Raw genomic sequence first — 20730 nt, forward strand, 5'->3', positions numbered from 1 at the left:
TGGGGAGGGGTCTCGGAAAAGCTGAGGCTATTGTTATAATGGACTGGTCCAAGGTGATTACTATGGCATCAGGAGAATAACAAAACTCAGCACCAGCAGGAAACAAAAGTAAATGACTTTCATTCCCTGGGAAGGCGGGCAGATGTCAGAAGTGAACACAGTGTCCCAGTAGAGGTGACAAGGGACAGCCACGTCAGGCCATGGGCACAGCCCTGAGAGAACCAAGAAACATCCCTATGGTGTGGATGCAATTTGTGTTTTGGAGCACAAATCAACAGGGACGACCCCATCCCGGGCTGGCTGCTACCAGTAGCACGCATGCGCACACTGCCGGAGGACGAGAAGGGATTTCGTTCACCTTTAGGGCGGGCTCACGAGTCCCAGGCAGCGGCCCCTGCGCGCTCAGGGTTCTCACAATGTGTCCCCCGCCACGGGAACACTGCCATCCTGCACGCTGAAAACTGCCTCCTCAACCACTACAATGGCTTGTTCACCACACTCTTTCTGAGCCTCCAATTTAACCTCGGAAACAACACCAGAGAAGCAGTGCGTGGCACGTGGCGCTTCCCTCACAAAGCCATTGGGGGAAGCGTCCCCTCTCCTTCCTTACAGTCGAATCAGCCCTCTACGCAGAGCTCAGGATGCCTTTGAGGAGGGAATGTGGCAGCAGAGTCTACTTCTGTTTAGCCGGCCCCCTTGGAGAGGCAAGGTTTCCACCAGAAAGGTCGTCCTGCAGCGGAAGGAATGAGAACTCAGCGCAGATACGGGGGAGCGGAGCCGAGCTGCCAAGGTAAACGCCACTGGAGGCCGCCTGGCATTCGAAGAGTCGCCAGGCTCTCACGTGATGTGGAACAGATACCAGCACAACTGCTCTAAGAGACGTTAGAGATCTACACGTACACACAGATAAATCTTTAAGATGAGGGGCTTGGAAGAGCCCCCAGAGGCAATTACTGGCCCCGACGCACTCGCACTCATTGCTTCTATGAGCGCCACGGCTCCCTACCCTCAGGCTGGCTTCATCGCGGGCTTCCAGCAGCAGGAAGCTGCCAACAGCCCCTGCCCCTCCACTGCGGGGGGCAGTGTTGCCTAGTGGTTAAGGATATTTGTGTCCATTAACAGATGAATGGATAAAGAAGATGTGGCACATATATACAATGGAATATTACTCAGCCATAAAAAGGAACGAAATTGAGTTATTTGTAGTGAGGTGGATGGACCTAGAGTCTGTCGTGCAGAGGGAACTGGGTCGGAAAGAGAAAAAGAAATACCGTATGCTAACACATATATATGGAATCTAAAAAAAAAAAAAGGTCATGAAGAACCTAGGGGCAAGACGGGAATAAAGACACAGACCTACTAGAGAATGGACTTGAGGACATGGGGAGGGGGAAGGGTAAGCTGGGACGAAGTGAGAGAGTGGCATGGACACATATACACTACCAAACGTAAAATAGATAGCTAGTGGGAAGCAATCGCATAGCACAGGGAGATCAGCTCAGTGCTTTGTGACCACTTAGGGGGGTGGGATAGGGAGGGTGGGAGGGAGGGATATGCAAGAGGGAAGAGATATGGGGACATATGTAGATGTATAACTGATTCACTTTGTTATAAAGCAGAAACTAACACACCATTGTAAAGCAATTATACTCCAATAAAGATGTTAAGAAAAAAAAAACATTTGTGCAAAGGCCAAAGCTCTGCCACCAGACAACCTGGGGGGGGGGGGAGGAAGCTGAGCACTGTATGCTTCAATCTTTTCAACTGTAAAACGGAGCTAATAGTCATATCTACCCCCTGATGTTGTTGTGAGGTTTAAAGCCAAGGAAAACACTTAGAATGGTGTCTGAGCCATTACCAGCACTCAATTAATAGTAGCTACTTCTAGGCAGTTTATGGAAAATATTAAAATTTCCAGCCATGTTGAAATTCTCAGCATCTTCTCCATTTAGGGAGAAGGAAAGAGCATTTCCGCCCTCCAGCAATGGCAGGTTACGGGCATAAGTGGGCACATTTACCTCTGTGTGTTCGGGTATTGGGGTTGTTGTCAGTAGGGATGGTGGCGGCACCACTGGATTTTTAGGAAAGAAGATAACACTGTTTATCTTGTCTTCATTCTGGGACCCAGTCATCACACTCTTTCCAACTCACTGGCTCTTTTAAGAAAAACTTTTTCTACAAATAGTCCCAAAAAAGAAGCCATTCATATTTTTAATCAATGAATTAGTTCAGAGCTTTGATGATATTGCAAGGCTCTCTCTCTCTCTCTCTCTTTCTCTCCTCCCGCCCCTGCCCCGCACACATACACATATACAAGCATGAATGCCCACACTACAGTATCTGTCTCTGAGAACTTTCTAGAAAGGCAGCTCTCATACACTAAGGAAAAGCTGGAAGGCCTTCATATCATTGAGGAAAGAAGATTGTAGTGTCCATGATTTTCTGTACAGCTATGGGCAGGGTGACTGGACAGAAAAGTTCAAAGTCTCTCTCGTTGTGCTAAGGGTTGAAGGAGGTATAGAGCTCATTCTCTGAAAATGCTGGGTCCCGTTTTCACGTGTTTTTCACAGGGGAAGTGCTATGGTCTGAATGTTGATTTCTCCCCAAAATTCGTATGTTGAAATCCAACCCTCAAAGGTGACAGTATTAGGAGGTAGGGCCTTTGGCAGGTGATTTGGTCATAAGGGTGGAGCCCTCACAAATGGGATTAGTGCCCTTATAAAAGAGGCTCCAGAGAGCTCCCTCGCCCCTTCCACCATGTGAGGATGCAGCAAGAAGTCGGCCATCTGCAACCTAGGAGAGGACCCTCACCAGAACCCAACCAGGCTGACACCCTGATCTTGGACCTCCAAGCCCCAGAAATGTGAGACATAAATGTCTGTTGTTTATAAGCCACCAGTTTGTGGTATTTTGTAAGAGCAGCCCAAATGAACTGAGACAGGTAGACACTGATTTACGATGACAAACATGCCACACTCTCAGCCTGTATCTCCCCAACAAAATCTAACTCTGCTGGCCACTTCTGCCTCTCAGGTCCCAACAGTCTGAAAAGGGACCCCTCTGTTCCCCCAGGCATTACCCAGGTGGATTTCAACCATTTATTCTTCCTTCCCCAGACACCTGAGAACTATGGTACCCTCACAACCATCTCATCAGTAATCAATCAGTATGGCAGAGGTATTCAATAGGTGAACAGAAGAGGCAGAGAAGAGGGGCATGCTTACTAGGAAAAACAACACAGTAATTATGAGATACCATCACCACCACCACCATCACCATGCCCAAAACCCTAATAAAGAGAAGCACCAAAGATTTAAACTTTTCCTTTGGTATTTCCTGGGTTACAAGATGTAAGGTGGTGATTTTTTAACCCATCCTCAATTTTTTTTGACCTAAAAAAATCATAGAACCCAAGAATTTGGAGCTAGGTTGTCATTAGAAAGTATATACCCCTCAACTTTTAGATGAGGAAACTTCTGCAAATTAGGAGGTGCACTGTGATTTATCCAAGATTATTAGGATTCAGAGAAAGTCTTATGATTAGAAACAAGATCCTCCCTCCACTTTGCTGTCCCTTATCCCACTGTGCCAAATGGCATCACCAGTCATCCAATGTCTCTTTCTATTTTAACTGGCACCAAACACACACACACACACAGAGGAATCATTCTTACAGTACAATTATTTCATCATCACTGTTCATTCACAGGTGCATTTACAAATCATTTTGAGACAATTCAAGTCTTAGCACTACTCATGACAAGCTTTAGACAAAATTCAACACCCATTTATGATAAAAAACCCTCCAGAACGTAGGCATCGAGGGAACTTTCCTCAACATAATAAAGGCCATATATGACAAACCCACAGCCAACATCATCCTCAATGGTGAAAAATTGAAACCATTTCCACTAAGATCAGGAACAAGACAAGGTTGCCCACTCTCACCACTATTATTCAACATAGTTTTGGAAGTGTTAGCCACAGCAATCAGAGAAGAAAAAGAAATAAAAGGAATCCAAATCGGAAAAGAATAAGTAAAGCTGTCACTGTTTGCAGATGACATGATACTATACATAGAGAATCCTAAAGATGCTACCAGAAAACTACTAAAGCTAATCAATGAATTTGGTAAAGTAGCAGGATACAAAATTAATGCACAGAAATCTCTTGCATTCCTATACACTAACGATGAAAAATCTGAAAGTGAAATTAAGGAAACTCCCGGGAGGGGAGATGTGGAGAGTGACCTGTGGTCGCACACAGGCTTCTTGGTGGCGGCAGCAGCAGCCTTAGCATCTCATGCCCGTCTCTGGGGTCCCTGCTTATAGCCGCGGCTCGTGCCCATCTCTGGAGCTCCTTTAAGCGGCGCTCTGAATCTCCTCTCCTCGTGCACCCCGAAACAATGGTCTCTTGGCTCTTAGGCAGTTCCAGACTTTTCCCGGACTCCCTCCCGGCTAGCCGTGGCGCACTAGCCCCCTTCAGGCTGTGTTCACATAGCCAACCCCAGTCCTCTCCCTGGGATCCGACCTCCGAAGCCCGAGCCTCAGCTCCCAGCCCCCACCCGCCCCGGCGGGTGAGCAGACAAGCCTCTCGGGCTGGTGAGTGCTGGTTGGCACTGATCCTCTGTGCGGGAATCTCTCCGCTTTGCCCCCCGCACCCCTGTGGCTGCGCTCTCCTCTGTGGCTCCGAAGCTTCCCCCCTGCCACCCCCCATCTCCACCAGTGAAGGGGCTTCCTAGTGTGTGGAAACCTTTCCTCCTTCACAGCTCCCTCCCAGAGGTGCAGGTCCCGTCCCTATTCTCTTGTCTCTGTTATTTCTTTTTTTCTTTTGCCCTACCCAGGTACATGGGGGGTTTCTTGCCTTTTGGGAAGTCTGAGGTCTTCTGCCAGCGTTAAGTAGGTGTTCTGTAGGAGTTGTTCCACATGTGGATGTATTTCTGATATATTTGTGGGGAGGAAGGTGATCTCCACGTCTTACTCTTCCACCATCTTGAAGCTCCTCTCAACAATTTTTTAAAAATTGTGAAAGATGAAACATACATGAAAAATTTGTGGAATTCCCTAATCACCTCCCTGGACCTCAGAATCTGACAAAACATAGAGTGGATTCTACTATTCTCAAAACCCTGTCCTCTAACTATTTGGTTCCAAATACAATGCCAAGTATTTTTGCTTGGAAAAATTCCAGCTCATCTAGCAACATGAGGGACCAGAAATCTCCCAACAGCTTGATCCATCACAGTTTAGGTCAACGACCTATGAAGTTAGAGGTTACAAAAAGAAAGAAAATCTTCTAAAGGGAATAAAAAATGGATACTCCCAAATGCTGGGTCACTTGGGCACTAAAGTAAGATCTATGGTCCCCTGCAAGTGGCTGCTCTCCAGGGCACTGCAGAAGAGGCAACCACTTTATCTTATAATTGTAAGCACACAGAGGAGGAAAAACAATATATGTGAGGTTCACAAGAAAGGCTACCAACCTTTCCAACAAGAAGGAGTAATGGTTCTGGCTCCCAGCCAAAGCGAATGCTAACCGAATGTTTCACATAAGGTCAGTTTCTCTAATAGGGCAATGCTTTGAGCAACCCAAAGTATTTAAGCGGCCTCATTAATCTTCCTAACACCCCTAGATGTAAATATGTAGTGATGAGGAATACTGCCCTATTCTTCAGGGAGAAAGGCAGTGGTGCAGAAGGTTAAGAGATTAGATTCTAGGAGCGTATTAGTTGTGTAGCTTAGGGGAGCTAGTCTCCATTGCCAGGTCCCCCCTCTCATCATAGAAGTACAAAGCAAGAGTTTAATCAGGCTGTAAAGGTTCAATTTTATGACCATAGTAAATGAAAGTATGGGATCTTCTTCCCTTGGTGTGAACTTACTTTTTTTCAAATGCCTTGGGATAAAATTTGACATTGCACATTCAAATGTAGTAACCTTATCACTTGTAGGAGTGATATATGAGGAATACAGAAATCCAATAAACTGAATAATTCAAATCACAAAGCCATTTAATTTGGCAGATAGAAACTGACAATTGTGAAGTTCATCCTTCCCCCACTAGATACCTGAGTGTGTGGTCTCCCCTCTTCACCAGAGTGTATTTCTTTTTGACTATAGGACTGAATAACTCATTCCTGCCTCTCATCACATCCCCCAGTGGCCTATTAGCAGCAAATCACTAAGCACAACAACATATTCTCTGAGGTAGCAGTGATGGCCTTAATAGACAAAGTTCATTTGTGTCTTCATGTAAAGTAATAAAATTCAGCCAGCATTAAAGAAAAGGTTGAGCCATCATGAGCATATTAACTAAATGACTCATTTTATCTAGAGACACTATAAAACTCAACTCTGACCTCCACTAATTATGAAAGACACAGGTGTCTTAAAATGACATTCTCTTAGAATAACTCAATTGGTCTCTGATGAATATAGCTATAAAATCAAAGGAAAAAATTTCAAGTTCTTATTGAACATGTAGGTTAGAGGCTTGCTTATAACTGAGCCCCAGAAGATGGAATAATTAAGAAAGACAGACTTGCACGTGGCACTAAGAAAATCAAGTAAATTGAAAAGAGACAGTAAACCTATAAAAAATGTTTTAAACAACAGTGATAGAAACTTATGTTTGTTGTTTAATAAAAGTTTAGACCATTGTTGATGATGAAACAATCTGAGGACAGAATACCCACTACACGTAAACAGTGACCATTTGGGCAAATCTGATAGTGAAGCTAGTCTCACCTGTACCTGTGCCAGCTTCACCCGCTCTGTGATTTCCGTTCACTGCACGATTCTATCCTAACTTTGTCAATATCCCACTGGCACAGAGCCTGACACTGTGACTTCCTACATGACATCCAAATTTTCAGTTGCATTGATAGACCTAAAGATTAAAATATAAATGTGTGACTTTGAAGCTAAAGTAGTACCTATATCTTTTATAGCACAAAATGTTTTCATAAAAATTATTTTAATTATCTACATGTAAATATTTAATATCTCAATCACATCAAAATTTTAAGAATATGAAGATTTAATTTCAGCATGTAACCTTGTCATGTACTTCACGAACCTACTATCTATACTTGCTATTCCTAAGACTTTCACTATGTCAATTGATTCTAAACAAATTCTAGAAGCCTTTATTTTTTTCTGTTATTATAACCATTCCAAAAATATCTCTTTAATGTTCTTTTCCCATAAGTTTCTGGGAGTTTAATTCAGTTTTAATATACCAAGTTATTTTAAAGATATAGCACTATATTTAAATAGTGGGATCACATTCAGATCACAGTTTTTGAATGCTGATTTTTTTCACTTTGCTAATATATTTTGAAATATGGCGACAAATGTATAATATTATAATGTCATATTATGAGCTACCTCCTCAGTCAGAATTTTTTCAACCCTCTTCAAAACAAATAAATATGTGTACTTTGGGCTATAAAACATTTTAAATAATTCTGATTTTATTATTGTTGTTGTTACCATATGTGTCTAGTACTCACTCTCCCAAAATTGTATTGGCTTATCTCATTACCTAGCCCAAAAAGTCTATTTCAAACCCCTGAAAAGTCTTGGTTACTATAAATAGGTTTCAAAGACTACATCAAAACCAAAATCAAACCATTTTAATAGCACTCTTATATGTTTAAATACCAAGATTAAAAGGCACAGAAGTAGATGGATAACCTCTTACTATTTTGCAAGTAGAATCAAATAACAAAGGTGGATTTGTAGTGGCATGCAACAGTTAAGACCAGTGTTGTTAGCAAATTTCAGAGATATGAAACCAGAAAAACCTTTTCCCATAAGCGTATTTAGGGAAAGAGTTATTAATCAATACTGTCAATAATCACACTGATAATTTAAATTTTATTATGTTCTAAATATTATGTGCAAATCTCTAAGTGCTTTGAGGATTACAGATGGTGACTTATTGCTCTAAATTTAACTCACGACTTCTGCTTTTGCTGGTCCATTGGGTATTTGATTTGTTCCTTTCATTTTTCAGTTAATAGAGATCATTTTTCATTTGAAAAAATACCAACTGTGCTATTCTATGATTCCTTTCACCTATGCTTTCCTAGGAATAGTCACTCTTCAAATTATCTCCATATACACTATTTTTCTGGGTTATCTTCAGAGTTAGTAAAATCTGAGATTTTTTTCTCATGTATCTTCAAATAATCGAAGAATTACAGCTCCTTTCTCAAATGCTCAGTCCCAGCTGATCTTATTACAACAAGCCTCACTTTCAAATCTCACTCCCAAATCTTATCTTTGACCCTTGCCCTCAGCCACCAATCGTGATTGGCCATCAACCACTGTCAAACCCAGCTCTGAAATGCTTCTCAAATCTGACTTATCTCCATTTGCACTCTCACTGCCTAAATTTAAGTTCTCACTACTGTCTCCTGATCCACAGCCCCCGATTGCTAACCATACCTCCAAACTCTAGTGCATTCTGCACACAGTATGGTGGAAGCACCTCCCTAATGCAAATCTGAGCATGTAAATGTATGACCTTAGAAATCTCCTGAGTTCCTACTGTCTTTAGCAGAGGTCCTCAAATTTTCCAGGCCAGGAGATTACCAGAGGCTTGATTAAACCAAATATTCCAACATTACTTCTAGAAAGTCTAATTCAAATGTTCTGAGGAGAGGAATGGCCATCAGCATTCTTGAAAGATTTCTCAGGCCACTCTCCTGACTGCCGGAATTGGAACCACTCGGCTAGAGGATGAAATCCCAGCTGCTCCAAAATCTAATGCTCCAGCCTCATCTACAATTACTCCTCCTCTCAGTCACTAACAGGTCCAGTCAAGGTGAGTTCTTTTCAGTGTCATCAGGATCTCTGGCTTCCCCATTCTATGGTCCTTCTGGCAGGAAGACTCTCCCCCACCTGCCAGACCCCTAATTCCTCTCCAAGGCCCAACTGAAAAAGCACCTTCTCCGTGCACCCTTTTCACCCCCAAGGACCATCACCTTTCTTTCCTCTTGGTGTTTCCAGGGCCCTTTATTCAGGCCTCCCTGGAGAACTTAATTGCTTGTATTCCCCATACCCACCAGGCCAGGAGTGAGGAAACCTTTTCATGGGCTAAGTAGCAAATCCTGCACCTTTGTGGTCCTGCTGGAACCACTCATCTCTGCACTGAAAGCAGGAAGGCAGCCACAGGCAATATGCAAATGAACAGATGTGGCTGTGTGCCAATAAAACTTTATTTACAAAATCAGAAGGCCAACCTAGGGGCCTTAGCCTGCCAACCCTTGCGCTAGGCTCTAAAGTCTTTATCAGGTAGAGACCGCTGCATCTTCGTTTCCCCAGTGTCTAGGATATTCCCTGGCACACAGTAGGTTCAATAAATATTTGATGAAAGAAGAGTAACTATGTGAACTAATAAATTCTGATGGACCCCATGTGGGACTGGCTAGGAAACAAGCTCTCAACACTCAAAACTTGTAGCACACACACACACTCAGAGAGGCTGGTTAGTTTTTATCATGCTCCTTTGTTGACTCATTCAGGGAATATGGGAAAAGGGAAGACTGTATGTATATTTAAAACCTAATAAGTCACAATTCTGCTGGGTCTATCTTCTCCCCACCTCCAGCAGAGAAAAAAATGCAGAGATTATTTTGTTTTTTATAACAGCGAAAGGCAGACAATGGTTGGACGTCTTTCCCACAGGAATGTCTGCAGACCACCTGTTCGTTAAAAGCTCACACTCTGGGACCACCTTCCAGCCCCCTGTATCAACAGAGCTGGAGGGAGGGGCAGAGAAAGCTTCATTCTGAATGAATGCCCCGGGTGATACTTAGGTACACTGCTGTTGGTAAATTCTGGGCAGAAAGGTACCAAAGCAGGTAGACAAAGAATGGATTATCTTTTTTAACACAGATTAGGTTAATTAATCAAACGGGCCTATTGGCAGACAGGGGAGAAGAGGGAGAAGGAGGAAGATAAGCAAAGAGAATCTTAAGAGCAAAACACAGCTATGAATCAAGAGCCAACAGGGAGAAGGAAATATTTAAACCAGAAAGTACAATTTAAAAAAAATTCCTCTTGGGGTGGGCTAAAAATGAAAAGCAGAAATGACAGCTCCATCCTTCCTTTCCTCACCAGCTGTTTTCCTAAGTCATATTTAATGTAAATACAATGTCAACATCATCATTACCTCGGATTTCTTTGCATGATGGGGGTTTACTGCTTTTTGGATTCACTCCTAATTGCTGATTTCACTCCACTCAGCGGGAGTTCCCTTTAATTGTATAAACTCGACTAAAATGTGTCCTTTGGAAAACGGAAAGAAGCTGTGGCTACTGGAAGCAGAATTGCTGATCTCGTAAAAATCTCCAGTTTTTCTTTGAATTATAGACTGCTTCCAGCAGATTAATGCCAAGGTAAAACTTTAAAAGAAAAACAGTAATTATAACCACCAGAAAAAGAGAGAATTCTATTGGTCAGTTTTCAAAGGCGACACTTATGTGACTCTAAAATTTAGCTCCACTTGTTTAGAACCAATGGCAAAATCATTTTGAAAGTAGGAATTTACACTAATTACATAGAAGCCTGCTCATTCATTTAATGTGATCTTATGAGAACTTATGCTTGGAACACTTAAAGAAAATTCAGTCCCAGCATAACAAAAAGCAAGTTAATCTTTCCTTTGTATCTTTATTTCTGAAGATTCAAACCATGGGCAAAACAATGGTTTAAAGTAATACACTAAAATTTGTCAAGGCCAATTTGCTGTGACTGTAGGAAAGACCGAGCTTTGTCTTGAAAGCACTTGGGTTTTAGTTTTTTGTTTTTAGTAGTAAACATGCTGATTAGAAATCCGTACTATTTGTCACACAGATACGTGTACAGAAATATCTTCCAATATACGGAAATAGTCTATTGACTGTAATGGCAAGTCAAAGAGTTCCGTACAAGGCACACACACGGCTCTGGGCTGGTACTCACGTGGGTCAGCTGTTGGAGGAGACTCATGCATCCCCGCTACCCTTTCAATTGATATCTTCATAATGTTCCCATTTTAATAGAGTTGAAATTAAAAATTTCCCAAGACATACATAAATCTTATCTTTGTCATCAGTTATGATTTTCACCTGACCCAGTGTTGGGTCTAAGAGCTTCAATCCCATCACCTTAATCATCGGCAGATGGGTGGGCCTCCTGGACTCCCAGGCACTTGCGCGAGAGCTCACGGGTGAGTGTCCTTCCTAAAATATCATAGGTTGCAAGACTATGCCCTTCAGTGATATGTTTCTATTACACTGAAGCTTGTTAGAGAAGAGTAAGATAACCAGAAGTCAACTTACAGGAAGAAAATGAAGAAAGACCAAGAAACAAACAGAAAAGCTGAAAGAAACTCACTTTCTCTTTGATGAGAAGCTCTTTCTTTCATTACTATTGTATAGCTTTACACTTTACAAAAATATGGCTGATTTGTAAATGCCCTGATTATTGTCAAACACTGCTTTGTGTATGGATCAAGTTATCTGCCATTTGGAATAACATTTGAATTCGGCACAGAATCACTTGTCATGCATACACTGAACCCAAAACACTAAAGACATTCATTTGGAGAATAAAATGTCATCACTCTCTCTTAGATCTGCTGTTACAATCCTATACACCACAAAACTGAAACTTTTATCAACTTTGTGAACTATTATTACTATCATTACTTTTATAATTATACAAAAACCTCTAAACGTCAACATAGGCTTTCATTTGGAATTTTCATGTATATATAAAGTAGAAACTGCTTTTAGTAGGTTCTTTTAACAAAGAAGTATACAAATCATCCATAAAATATTATCCCAATAGTATAAACAATCAGAAATCAAATACTGCGGGGATATTACTGAAAAGGTTAACTGTGATTATTTCTGAAATGGTGTTTTTTCTTTATGCGTTACAGTATTTTCTACATTCTCTAAAATGAAAGTGCCTGAGTCTCATCACTGAAAATACACATTATTAGTTTTTAAAGAGGCATGGGTAAAACAGAATATGAATATCAATGCTTTTAAAATAATATGAAAGATTATGTGCACCTTGGAAATGGTAAATTTAAGGATCCTTCCAGAAATTGCATGAATTCAGATGCAACTACCTTCTGGTACTAGATAACCACAAATCACCTCTAAAGAGAAGTGGCTTTTTGGGTTGGTTTTGTTTGTTTGTTTTTGTTTATGTTTTGTCTTTGTTTTTGTTTTGCAGCAGGAGAACTTCTTTTTGCAAAGAATTTTTAACTGATTTCAATTTCAGGAACATAAAGTATCACTGGTATAAAGTGAAACCATCCAATAAATGGCTTTACAAGGCCTAGTGCTAACTATGAAGAAACAAAAATACTATCACTGTATTTTTCCACTGCTCATATATTTAAACTATTACGGATTTCTGCAATATACACCTGCTAGCTAAACTTCTTTTGCTAGGTCAAGCCCTCCTAAACAGGAATCTGAGGGCTGGATTATTTTTAAAGTTTTATAACTGGCTCACACTCCCTCTCAAACCTTCTGAGCCTAATCCCACCAAGTATCTTAGGTAAAGTTGCTATTCTCTGCACTCAGTGGTATCTGCCCGAAATGCATATGCGCACGCATGCCGAAACCCACAGATACCCACACAGCTGCCCCACCACTGCACGCTTACAGGATGCCTGTCATTGTGACAATCTCTCTTCCTGGATTATTTCACTTAATCCTCACAACAGCTGAAAGGGGTAGAAATAATTATATCAACTTTAAAGATAAGAAAATTAGACTCCGAGATGGGCTCAAGGTCATGCAGTTAAGCAAGTCCATCTACCCCTTTCTTTCGTTTCGTTACTGAGTATCCACAATGTACCACGTCCTGTTCTAGAACAGAAATACAGCCCATGCTCCTAGGGTTGCTTATCTGAAATTCAAGTTTAACTGCACATCCTGAACTTTTATGTGCTAAGTCTGGTGATCCTATTGTTCCTGGTCACCATGCCATAGTGCAAGCTAGGTTGACTCAGTGGGTAGGCCAATCCCTCCCATGGCTGCTCTGGGACTGTGGTGAAATGAGATGGATGGAGACCTTAAGAAACGCTGGGATGGAGACCTCCGGGGATGCTGGGATGGGGACCTCCGGGGATGCTGGGATGGAGACCTCCAGGGATGCTGGGATGGAGACCTCCAGGGATGCTGGGATGGAGACCTCCAGGGATGCTGGGATGGAGACCTCCGGGGATGCTGGGATGGAGACCTCCGGGGATGCTGGGATGGAGACCTCCGGGGATGCTGGGATGGGGACCTCCGGGGATGCTGGGATGGGGACCTCCGGGGATGCTGGGATGGAGACCTCCGGGGATGCTGGGATGGAGACCTCCGGGGATGCTGGGATGGAGACCTGCAGGGATGCTGGGATGGAGACCTCCGGGGATGCTGGGATGGGGACCTCCAGGGATGCTGGGATGGAGACCTCCGGGGATGCTGGGATGGAGACCTCCGGGGATGCTGGGATAGAGACCTCCGGGGATGCTGGGATGGAGACCTCCAGGGATGCTGGGATGGAGACCTCCGGGGATGGTGGAATGGAGACCTCCGGGGATGCTGGGATGGAGACCTCCAGGGATGCTGGGATGGAGACCTCCAGGGATGCTGGGATGGAGACCTCCAGGGATACTGGGATGGGGACCTCCGGGGATGCTGGGATGGAGACCTCCAGGGATGCTGGGATGGAGACCTCCAGGGATGCTGGGATGGGGACCTCCGGGGATGCTGGGATGGAGACCTCCGGGGATGCTGGGATGGAGACCTCCAGGGATGCTGGGATGGAGACCTCCGGGGATGCTGTTATGGGGACCTCCGGGGATGCTGGGATGGAGACCTCCAGGGATGCTGGGATGGAGACCTCCGGGGATGCTGTTATGGGGACCTCCGGGGATGCTGGGATGGAGACCTCCGGGGATGCTGGGATGGAGACCTGCAGGGATGCTGGGATGGAGACCTCCAGGGATACTGGGATGGAGACCTCCAGGGATGCTGGGATGGAGACCTCCAGGGATGCTGGGATGGAGACCTCCGGGGATGCTGTTATGGGGACCTCCAGGGATGCTGGGATGGAGACCTCCAGGGATGCTGGGATGGAGACCTCCAGGGATGCTGGGATGGAGACCTCCAGGGATGCTGGGATGGAGACCTCCGGGGATGCTGTTATGGGGACCTCCAGGGATGCTGGGATGGAGACCTCCAGGGATGCTGGGATGGAGACCTCCAGGGATGCTGGGATGGAGACCTCCGGGGATGGTGGGATGGGGAGCTCCAGGGATGCTAGAATGGAGACGTTCGGGGACACTGAGCAGGAAACCTTCAGGCAGGCTGGGATGGAGCCCTCAAGGAACAATGGAATGGAGCCCTCCAGGGATACTGGGATGGAGACTCTCAGGAATAGGTGTCGCCTGGGGACAATTCTCAGGTGCTGTCTGCAGTCAGGACAGAACTACGGTGATGTCTCTTCCAAATCTTAGTTTTCTCAGTGGCTTCTCACATCCCCATTAGGAGAATCGGTGTCACTGACCAAAAGCCTACCACCTGCAGAGTGTAGGCATATATGTGACACTGCCCTGTTTGTGTAGTGCCGAGGACCTCCAGAAACAATGGAGGGTCTTTTGAGTCAAGCTCACAGGAAAACTGTTTCCAAAGCTCTTTAGAGTTGAATGAGACATGCAGGACTCAGCTACACCACTTGAGGCCATATTTGTACCTGCTACCCCAGCAGGGGGCCCTTCCCCTTGGCTAAGGGTGAGAGTCCATTTTCCCTAAGGATTAGCTTTGGGGTTTAGAGGCTGCTACTTCCTGTGTCTTGCCCAACTGTAGGCATCTGGAATAAATCTGCTACAACTCCAGCCCCCCTTTCCCTAAGTGTCCTACCAAATGCAGAGGGTCACACATACAAATCAAATCCTGGAAATAAATATGGTGAATCAATAGATATCTCTTTGAGCTTCTACCCGGAGGAGAAAGTGTGCTACATTTTAGAGAAAACAAGAAAAGACAGCCCCATCCTCTACCATCTGGTACGTCACTATCTGAGAATGGGAAAGGGGAGAGTGAAACATGAACAGAAATAATGCAATAAGTACAGTAATGAAGAGAGATGGCAGGTGTGCCAACAGAACCGTACAGAGCAGGGAACATAGCAGCTTGGTCCCAAAGGAGGACCCTTGAGTCAGATCTTTACAATGAGTATGAATTCACCCAGTGGATAACTTGAGATGTGGGTGGGCGGGTAGCTAATATTCTAGGAAAGCAAAAGAGATTACCAAATCCCAGAGACAAGAAAGAGAACATTCTATAGTTGTGGGCAACATAAATAATTCCACGTGCCTGGACTATGTGAGAATGAAAAGTGTGTCTCTATAGGATGTAGGATGACAAGCCAGAGGGTCTGATAGGCCACACCAAAAGAGCCTAATAAATCCAAATTAACCCAGATGATCCCTGGAGAAAATAGTATTTCTATAACATAAGTGAAGGCATACAAGTCATAAGAGCTCCAGTAGGAGCTACTGAGGGGTGTATTTTTAAAAGATGACTTTGACCATGGTATGCAGAAGGAGGAGAAAATCTGGAGGCCAGGAGACCAGTTAAAAAGCCCTGCAGTGCACGGCCCAGGCTCCCAGTGATGGAATTTGATGGAAGTCAGCATTAGAAATCCCCCAGGTAGTCCCAACGGGCTGAAGTAAGTAAAAGAATATCAAGTAAGCCCATCCAATCCACACTCACTGTTCACTCAGTAAACACTAAAAGAGATACAAGTGGCATGTTAAGTGCCAGGAACTAAGCCGACTTCTGTCTATTCATTTAAGTTATGACCGTACGTCTTGAGTCTTCAAGAGTTGGGTTGGATGAACGAGGTCTTCTTAAGATCTGAGAGCAAAAGCAGTGATTCTAGAAACTGTTCAATTTTTCCAGAGCTTAAGCCAGATTTAGCTTCACTCATGTAGAAATTGCACAACCTCTCTTGCTATGAAAGGTATGTTTCATAATCTAGTACATTTGGCCAAAACAGATAATGTGCACTCCTCTGCCTAAAGTGCTTTCCTTGAAGGCCAGAAGAGTCCAAATCATCTCTTTGGGTTATTACATCATTTTTCCTAAGAGATGAATACAAAATGTTTTTAAAACATCATCCTCAAAACACACTGGCAGGATAGGTGATTTGAAGGCAGGGATTACACATGTTTTCTAAGGAAGTCATGGTAAATACGAGGGATGCAACACAAGATCTGTTCTGATTGGGTTCCAGTGGCCTCACCTTCAAACTAGAAGGTCAGGCATTGCCCTGGAGACAGGAGCACGTGCTCCTTAAGAGAAGTAAATAATAACAACACCCTTGAATTCTCAATTGACTGGTAACTATCATAATGGGGGTCACAAAGAAAGGTAGTGATGGGTGTTGGAATGGGTATCAAGGTCTCCTGATGTCTAGAATTGTGCTGAAGAGTATACTGACAAATAAGAACATGGCTTTTGGAGTCAAACTGTCTGGGTCTGAAACCTGGGTCCATCTTTGATTAAACATAATAAGTGTGTCCCCGGGGTAATATATTTATCCACCTTCTGTCTCAATTTCCTCATCTCTAAAATAGGGATGGTGACAATACCTATCTCTCAGGTTTCATAGGTGGAAAAAATGAATGAATTCATGTTAGAACTGCTCCTGGCACTCGGGAAACACCCAATAAACTCTGGCTATAAAGAGCAGCAGTCATCTTATTAGTTGTAGCACACTTCATGACACTCGTACGGAATTTCATTCTTAGATGAAACATTACTTAGCACTTGTCAACTATGGCAGAGAAGCTCATGTGTAACTGCAGAGATGTCAAATGAAGTCCGAAAATACCTGCGGAGGCAAAATGTAAGCTCTCTCACCTTGCTCCTACAAGAAGTTCTTTCTGTCCTGGGTCAAATGTTAACTGCGAGAAATCCACAGCATTCTTCGCTCTGAACTCCTGCAACCAGGGGCCAATTTCTAAAGAGGAAAAATAAATAAAAAGATAAAAATGAATGTTTTTTTCCCTCCTCTGGGGACCACAGACAATGCACATCAGGTAGCAAACATTACATTTCAGAGGATTGGAAGGTCCCCCCAGGTGATCATTTAGGGGCCACTGGAGGTTTCTGTCAGGGTGTCACATAACCCACACTGAGAAAGTATAAAACATAGAGGACAGCCACCCAATAAAAAGGGAGCAAAGCATCAATGCTTGGTTGTGATTTACAAGCCAGATGTGCATTTTCCCTTTGCCTCTGGACTGGGCAGAAAATAACACAGCATTCACACGATTCATTAGAGGAATATTGAATGCAAACAAGACCATTTCCTGTGCAGCTTGATGGGAAGGAGCCAAAGATGTGGAAAAATCACAAAAGCCACAGGCGCACCATTTGCCTTCTTTCAAAGTGGATATTCCATTTCCCTGTCCTTTAGATTTCTATTTGGGCCCCAAGATTAGACTAGTTAAACACACTCAGTCCTTTCTAGGTGAGAAATTCACAGTAAATTCTCGGCCTCATTTGCATTTTTTTTCTAAGGGAAATCAGAAAATAGCCACTCTTTAGAGACAGGTTTTTTATAAGCACTGTTAACTCCTATTAAATGACCTCCAGCCTAGAGTCTGATTATTACAACATGATAGTATTTGAAGAGGGATAGAACTCAGCCATATTAGCCATTTTTGCAACTTTCATTAGCTCATTTCTGACCCAGAAAAAATCTTCAGTGAGTTGTCTGCCATTTGTGCTGAACCTTATCATTATCCTTGACAACTAACCATGTGATCTGATTGTCTTTATCCTTGAGTTTAATATTCTGAGTGATATCACACTGAGTAAACAGGTGCATGACAACTGGCAAATCAACACAGTTATTGGTTTGGGGAAAAAGTGTATAGCACAGAAATAATCTCTTCCACAAAAACAGATGCTAAAAAAGATCTAATATGGAAATATGCCCATGTCTTAACACATGTCCTGTAGAAAGGCCTTTGCTGACGTAAATGAGGTAGATTATTTCCAAGCAATAGCTTTGTGTAACAAATATGGCTTTCCTCCACTATCAGTTATTGGGGGAAAAAACTGACATGAACTGAAAGTTCTGTTCTGCTTAAAGGAAACCAGTGTTGAGTTATATAAAGATCTGTATTTGGTTTTTGATATTTTCATGGTATCTTGATTGTTTTTAGTATTTTATATAAAATTCTTCATTTTACAGGCAAGTCAATTTTTTAAAAAATCCTTATTTATTGCAAAATAAGTACAAAGGTCCTAGAGCTATAAAAAGATGTTAATAAATGATCTGTTCCAGGAGTTTTTAATTCAGTTAGGGAAGGAGCACAAATATCTTCTTTAAACACAGTATCTATAGATACAAGATCTTTACAGGTATTTGTAAGGTTACAGGAAGTATTCATACATAGAAAGGAGAGATGACTGAGGGGCTTAGGGACCAGGAAAAGAGAGATCTGACCAGAGATTCACAGAACAGATGTGTCCTGAGGAAGCAAGAGTGCCATGTGGGAGATATGGTGCCCCCTGTGGCTGTAACTGGTATTGTTCATATTCACTCCTAAGGGGCCCCTGATCAGTTTCTCTGCTCTTGGGCGAGAACACTAAGGCTCTTATGTCTGCATTGCTCACTGCAGTGCCTGCAGCTCAAGGTACAGTAACCTGGATGTATAGGCAATACTAAATGCGTGGAATGAAAAAGTAAGAAAAAGCTAGGGTCTGTCCATTTTTTTTTTTTAATTGCTTAAAAAATTATTTTTCTTAATAATTATTTTTTATTTCTTATTTTAATAACTTTATTTTATTTTATCTTCTTCTTTCTTTCTTTCTTTTTTTTTCTCCCTTTTATTCTGAGCCGTGTGGAGGACAGGCTCTTGGTGCTCCAGCCAGGCATCAGAGCTGTGCCACTGAGGTGGGAGAGCCAAGTTCAGCACACTGGTCCACAAGAGACCTCCCAGCTCCATGTAATATCAAAAGAAGAAAATCTCCCAGAGATCTCCATCTCAACGCCAAGACCCAGCTCCACTCAACGACCAGCAAGCTACAGTGCTGGACACCCTATGCCAAACAACTAGCAAGGCAGGAACACAACCCCACCCATTAGAGAGAGGCTGCCTAAAATCATAATAAGGCCACAGACACCCCAAAACACACCACCAGATGTGGACCTGCCCACCAGAAAGACAGGATCCAACCTCATCCACCAGAACACAGGCACTAGTCCCCTCCACCAGGAAGCCTACACAACCCACTGAACAAACCTTAGCCACTGGGGACAGACACCAAAAACAACAGGAACTACGAACCTGCAGCCTGCAAAAAGGAGACCCCAAACACAGTAAGTTAAGCAAAATGAGAGAACAGAGAAACACACAGCACATGAATGAGCAAGGCATAAACCCACCAGACCTAACAAATGAAGAGGAAATAGGCAGTCTACCTGAAAAAGAATTCAGAACAATGATAGTAAAGATGATCCAAAATCTTGGAAATAAAATGGAGAAAATACAAGAAAAGTTTAACAAAGACCTAGAAGAACTAAAGAGCAAACAAACAGTGATGAACTACACAATAAATGAAATTAAAAATTCTCTAGAAGGGATCAATAACAGAATAACTGAGGCAGAAGAACGGATAAGTGTCCTGGAAGATAAAATAGTGGAAATAACTACTGCAGAGCAGAATAAAGAAAAAAGAATGAAAAGAATTGAAGACAGTCTCAGAGACCTCTGGGACAACATTAAACACACCAACATTCGAATTATAGGCATCACAGAAGAAGAAGAGAAAAAGAAAGGGACTGAGAAAATATTTGAAGATTACAGTTGAAAACTTCCCTAATATGGGAAAGAAAATAGTCAATCAGGTCCAGGAAGCACAGAGAATCCCATACAAGATAAATCCAAGGAGAAACATGCCAAGACACATATTAATAAAACTATCAAAAATTAAATACAAAGAACAAATAGTAAAAGCAGCAAGGGAAAAACAACAAATAACACATAAGGAAATCCCCATAAGGTTAACAACTGATCTTTCAGCAGAAACTCTGCAAGCCAGAAGGGAGTGGCAGGACATATTTAAAGTTATGAAGAAGAAAAACCTACAACCAAGATTACTCTACCCAGCAAGGATCTCATTCAGATTTGACGGAGAAATTAAAAGCTTTACAGACAAACAAAAGCTAAGAGAATTCAGCACCAGCAAACCAGCTTTACAACAAATGCTAAAGGAACTTCTCTAGGCAGGAAACACAAGTGAAGGAAAAGACCTACAATAATAAACCCAAAACAATTAAGAAAATGGTAATAGGAACATACATATTGATAATTATCTTAAATGTAAATGGATTAAATGCTCCCACCAAAAGACACAGACTGGCTGAATGGATACAGAAACAAGACCCATATATATGCTGTCTACAAGAGACCCATTTCAGACCTAGGAACACATACAGACTGAAAGTGAGGGGATGGAAAAAGATATTCCATGCAAATGGAAATCAAAAGAAAGCTGGAGTAGCAATTCTCATATCAGACAAAATAGACTTTAAAACAAAGACTATTACAAGAGACAAAGAAGGACACTACATAATGATCAAGGATCAATCCAAGAAGAAGATATAACAATTGTAAATATTTATGCATGCAACATAGGTACACCTCAAT

The 20730-nt window shown here is 42.7% G+C and overlaps 1 protein-coding gene across 7 annotated transcripts in view; it reads right to left on the reverse strand.

Moving 5' to 3' along the window:
- Positions 1-20730, reverse strand: part of SEMA5A (semaphorin 5A) — a 506976-nt gene that overhangs the window by 269739 nt on the left and 216507 nt on the right. For all 7 annotated transcript variants that reach the window (XM_082382606.1, XM_082382605.1, XM_082382601.1 and 4 more), the window contains one exon: positions 16928-17027. In XM_082382606.1, coding sequence (XP_082238732.1) covers positions 16928-17027 — 100 coding nt within the window. The remainder of the gene's footprint in view (positions 1-16927; positions 17028-20730) is intronic.

Source organism: Balaenoptera borealis (genome assembly GCF_965194805.1).
Source record: "Balaenoptera borealis genome assembly, chromosome: 2".
Classification (NCBI taxonomy): domain Eukaryota; kingdom Metazoa; phylum Chordata; class Mammalia; order Artiodactyla; family Balaenopteridae; genus Balaenoptera; species Balaenoptera borealis.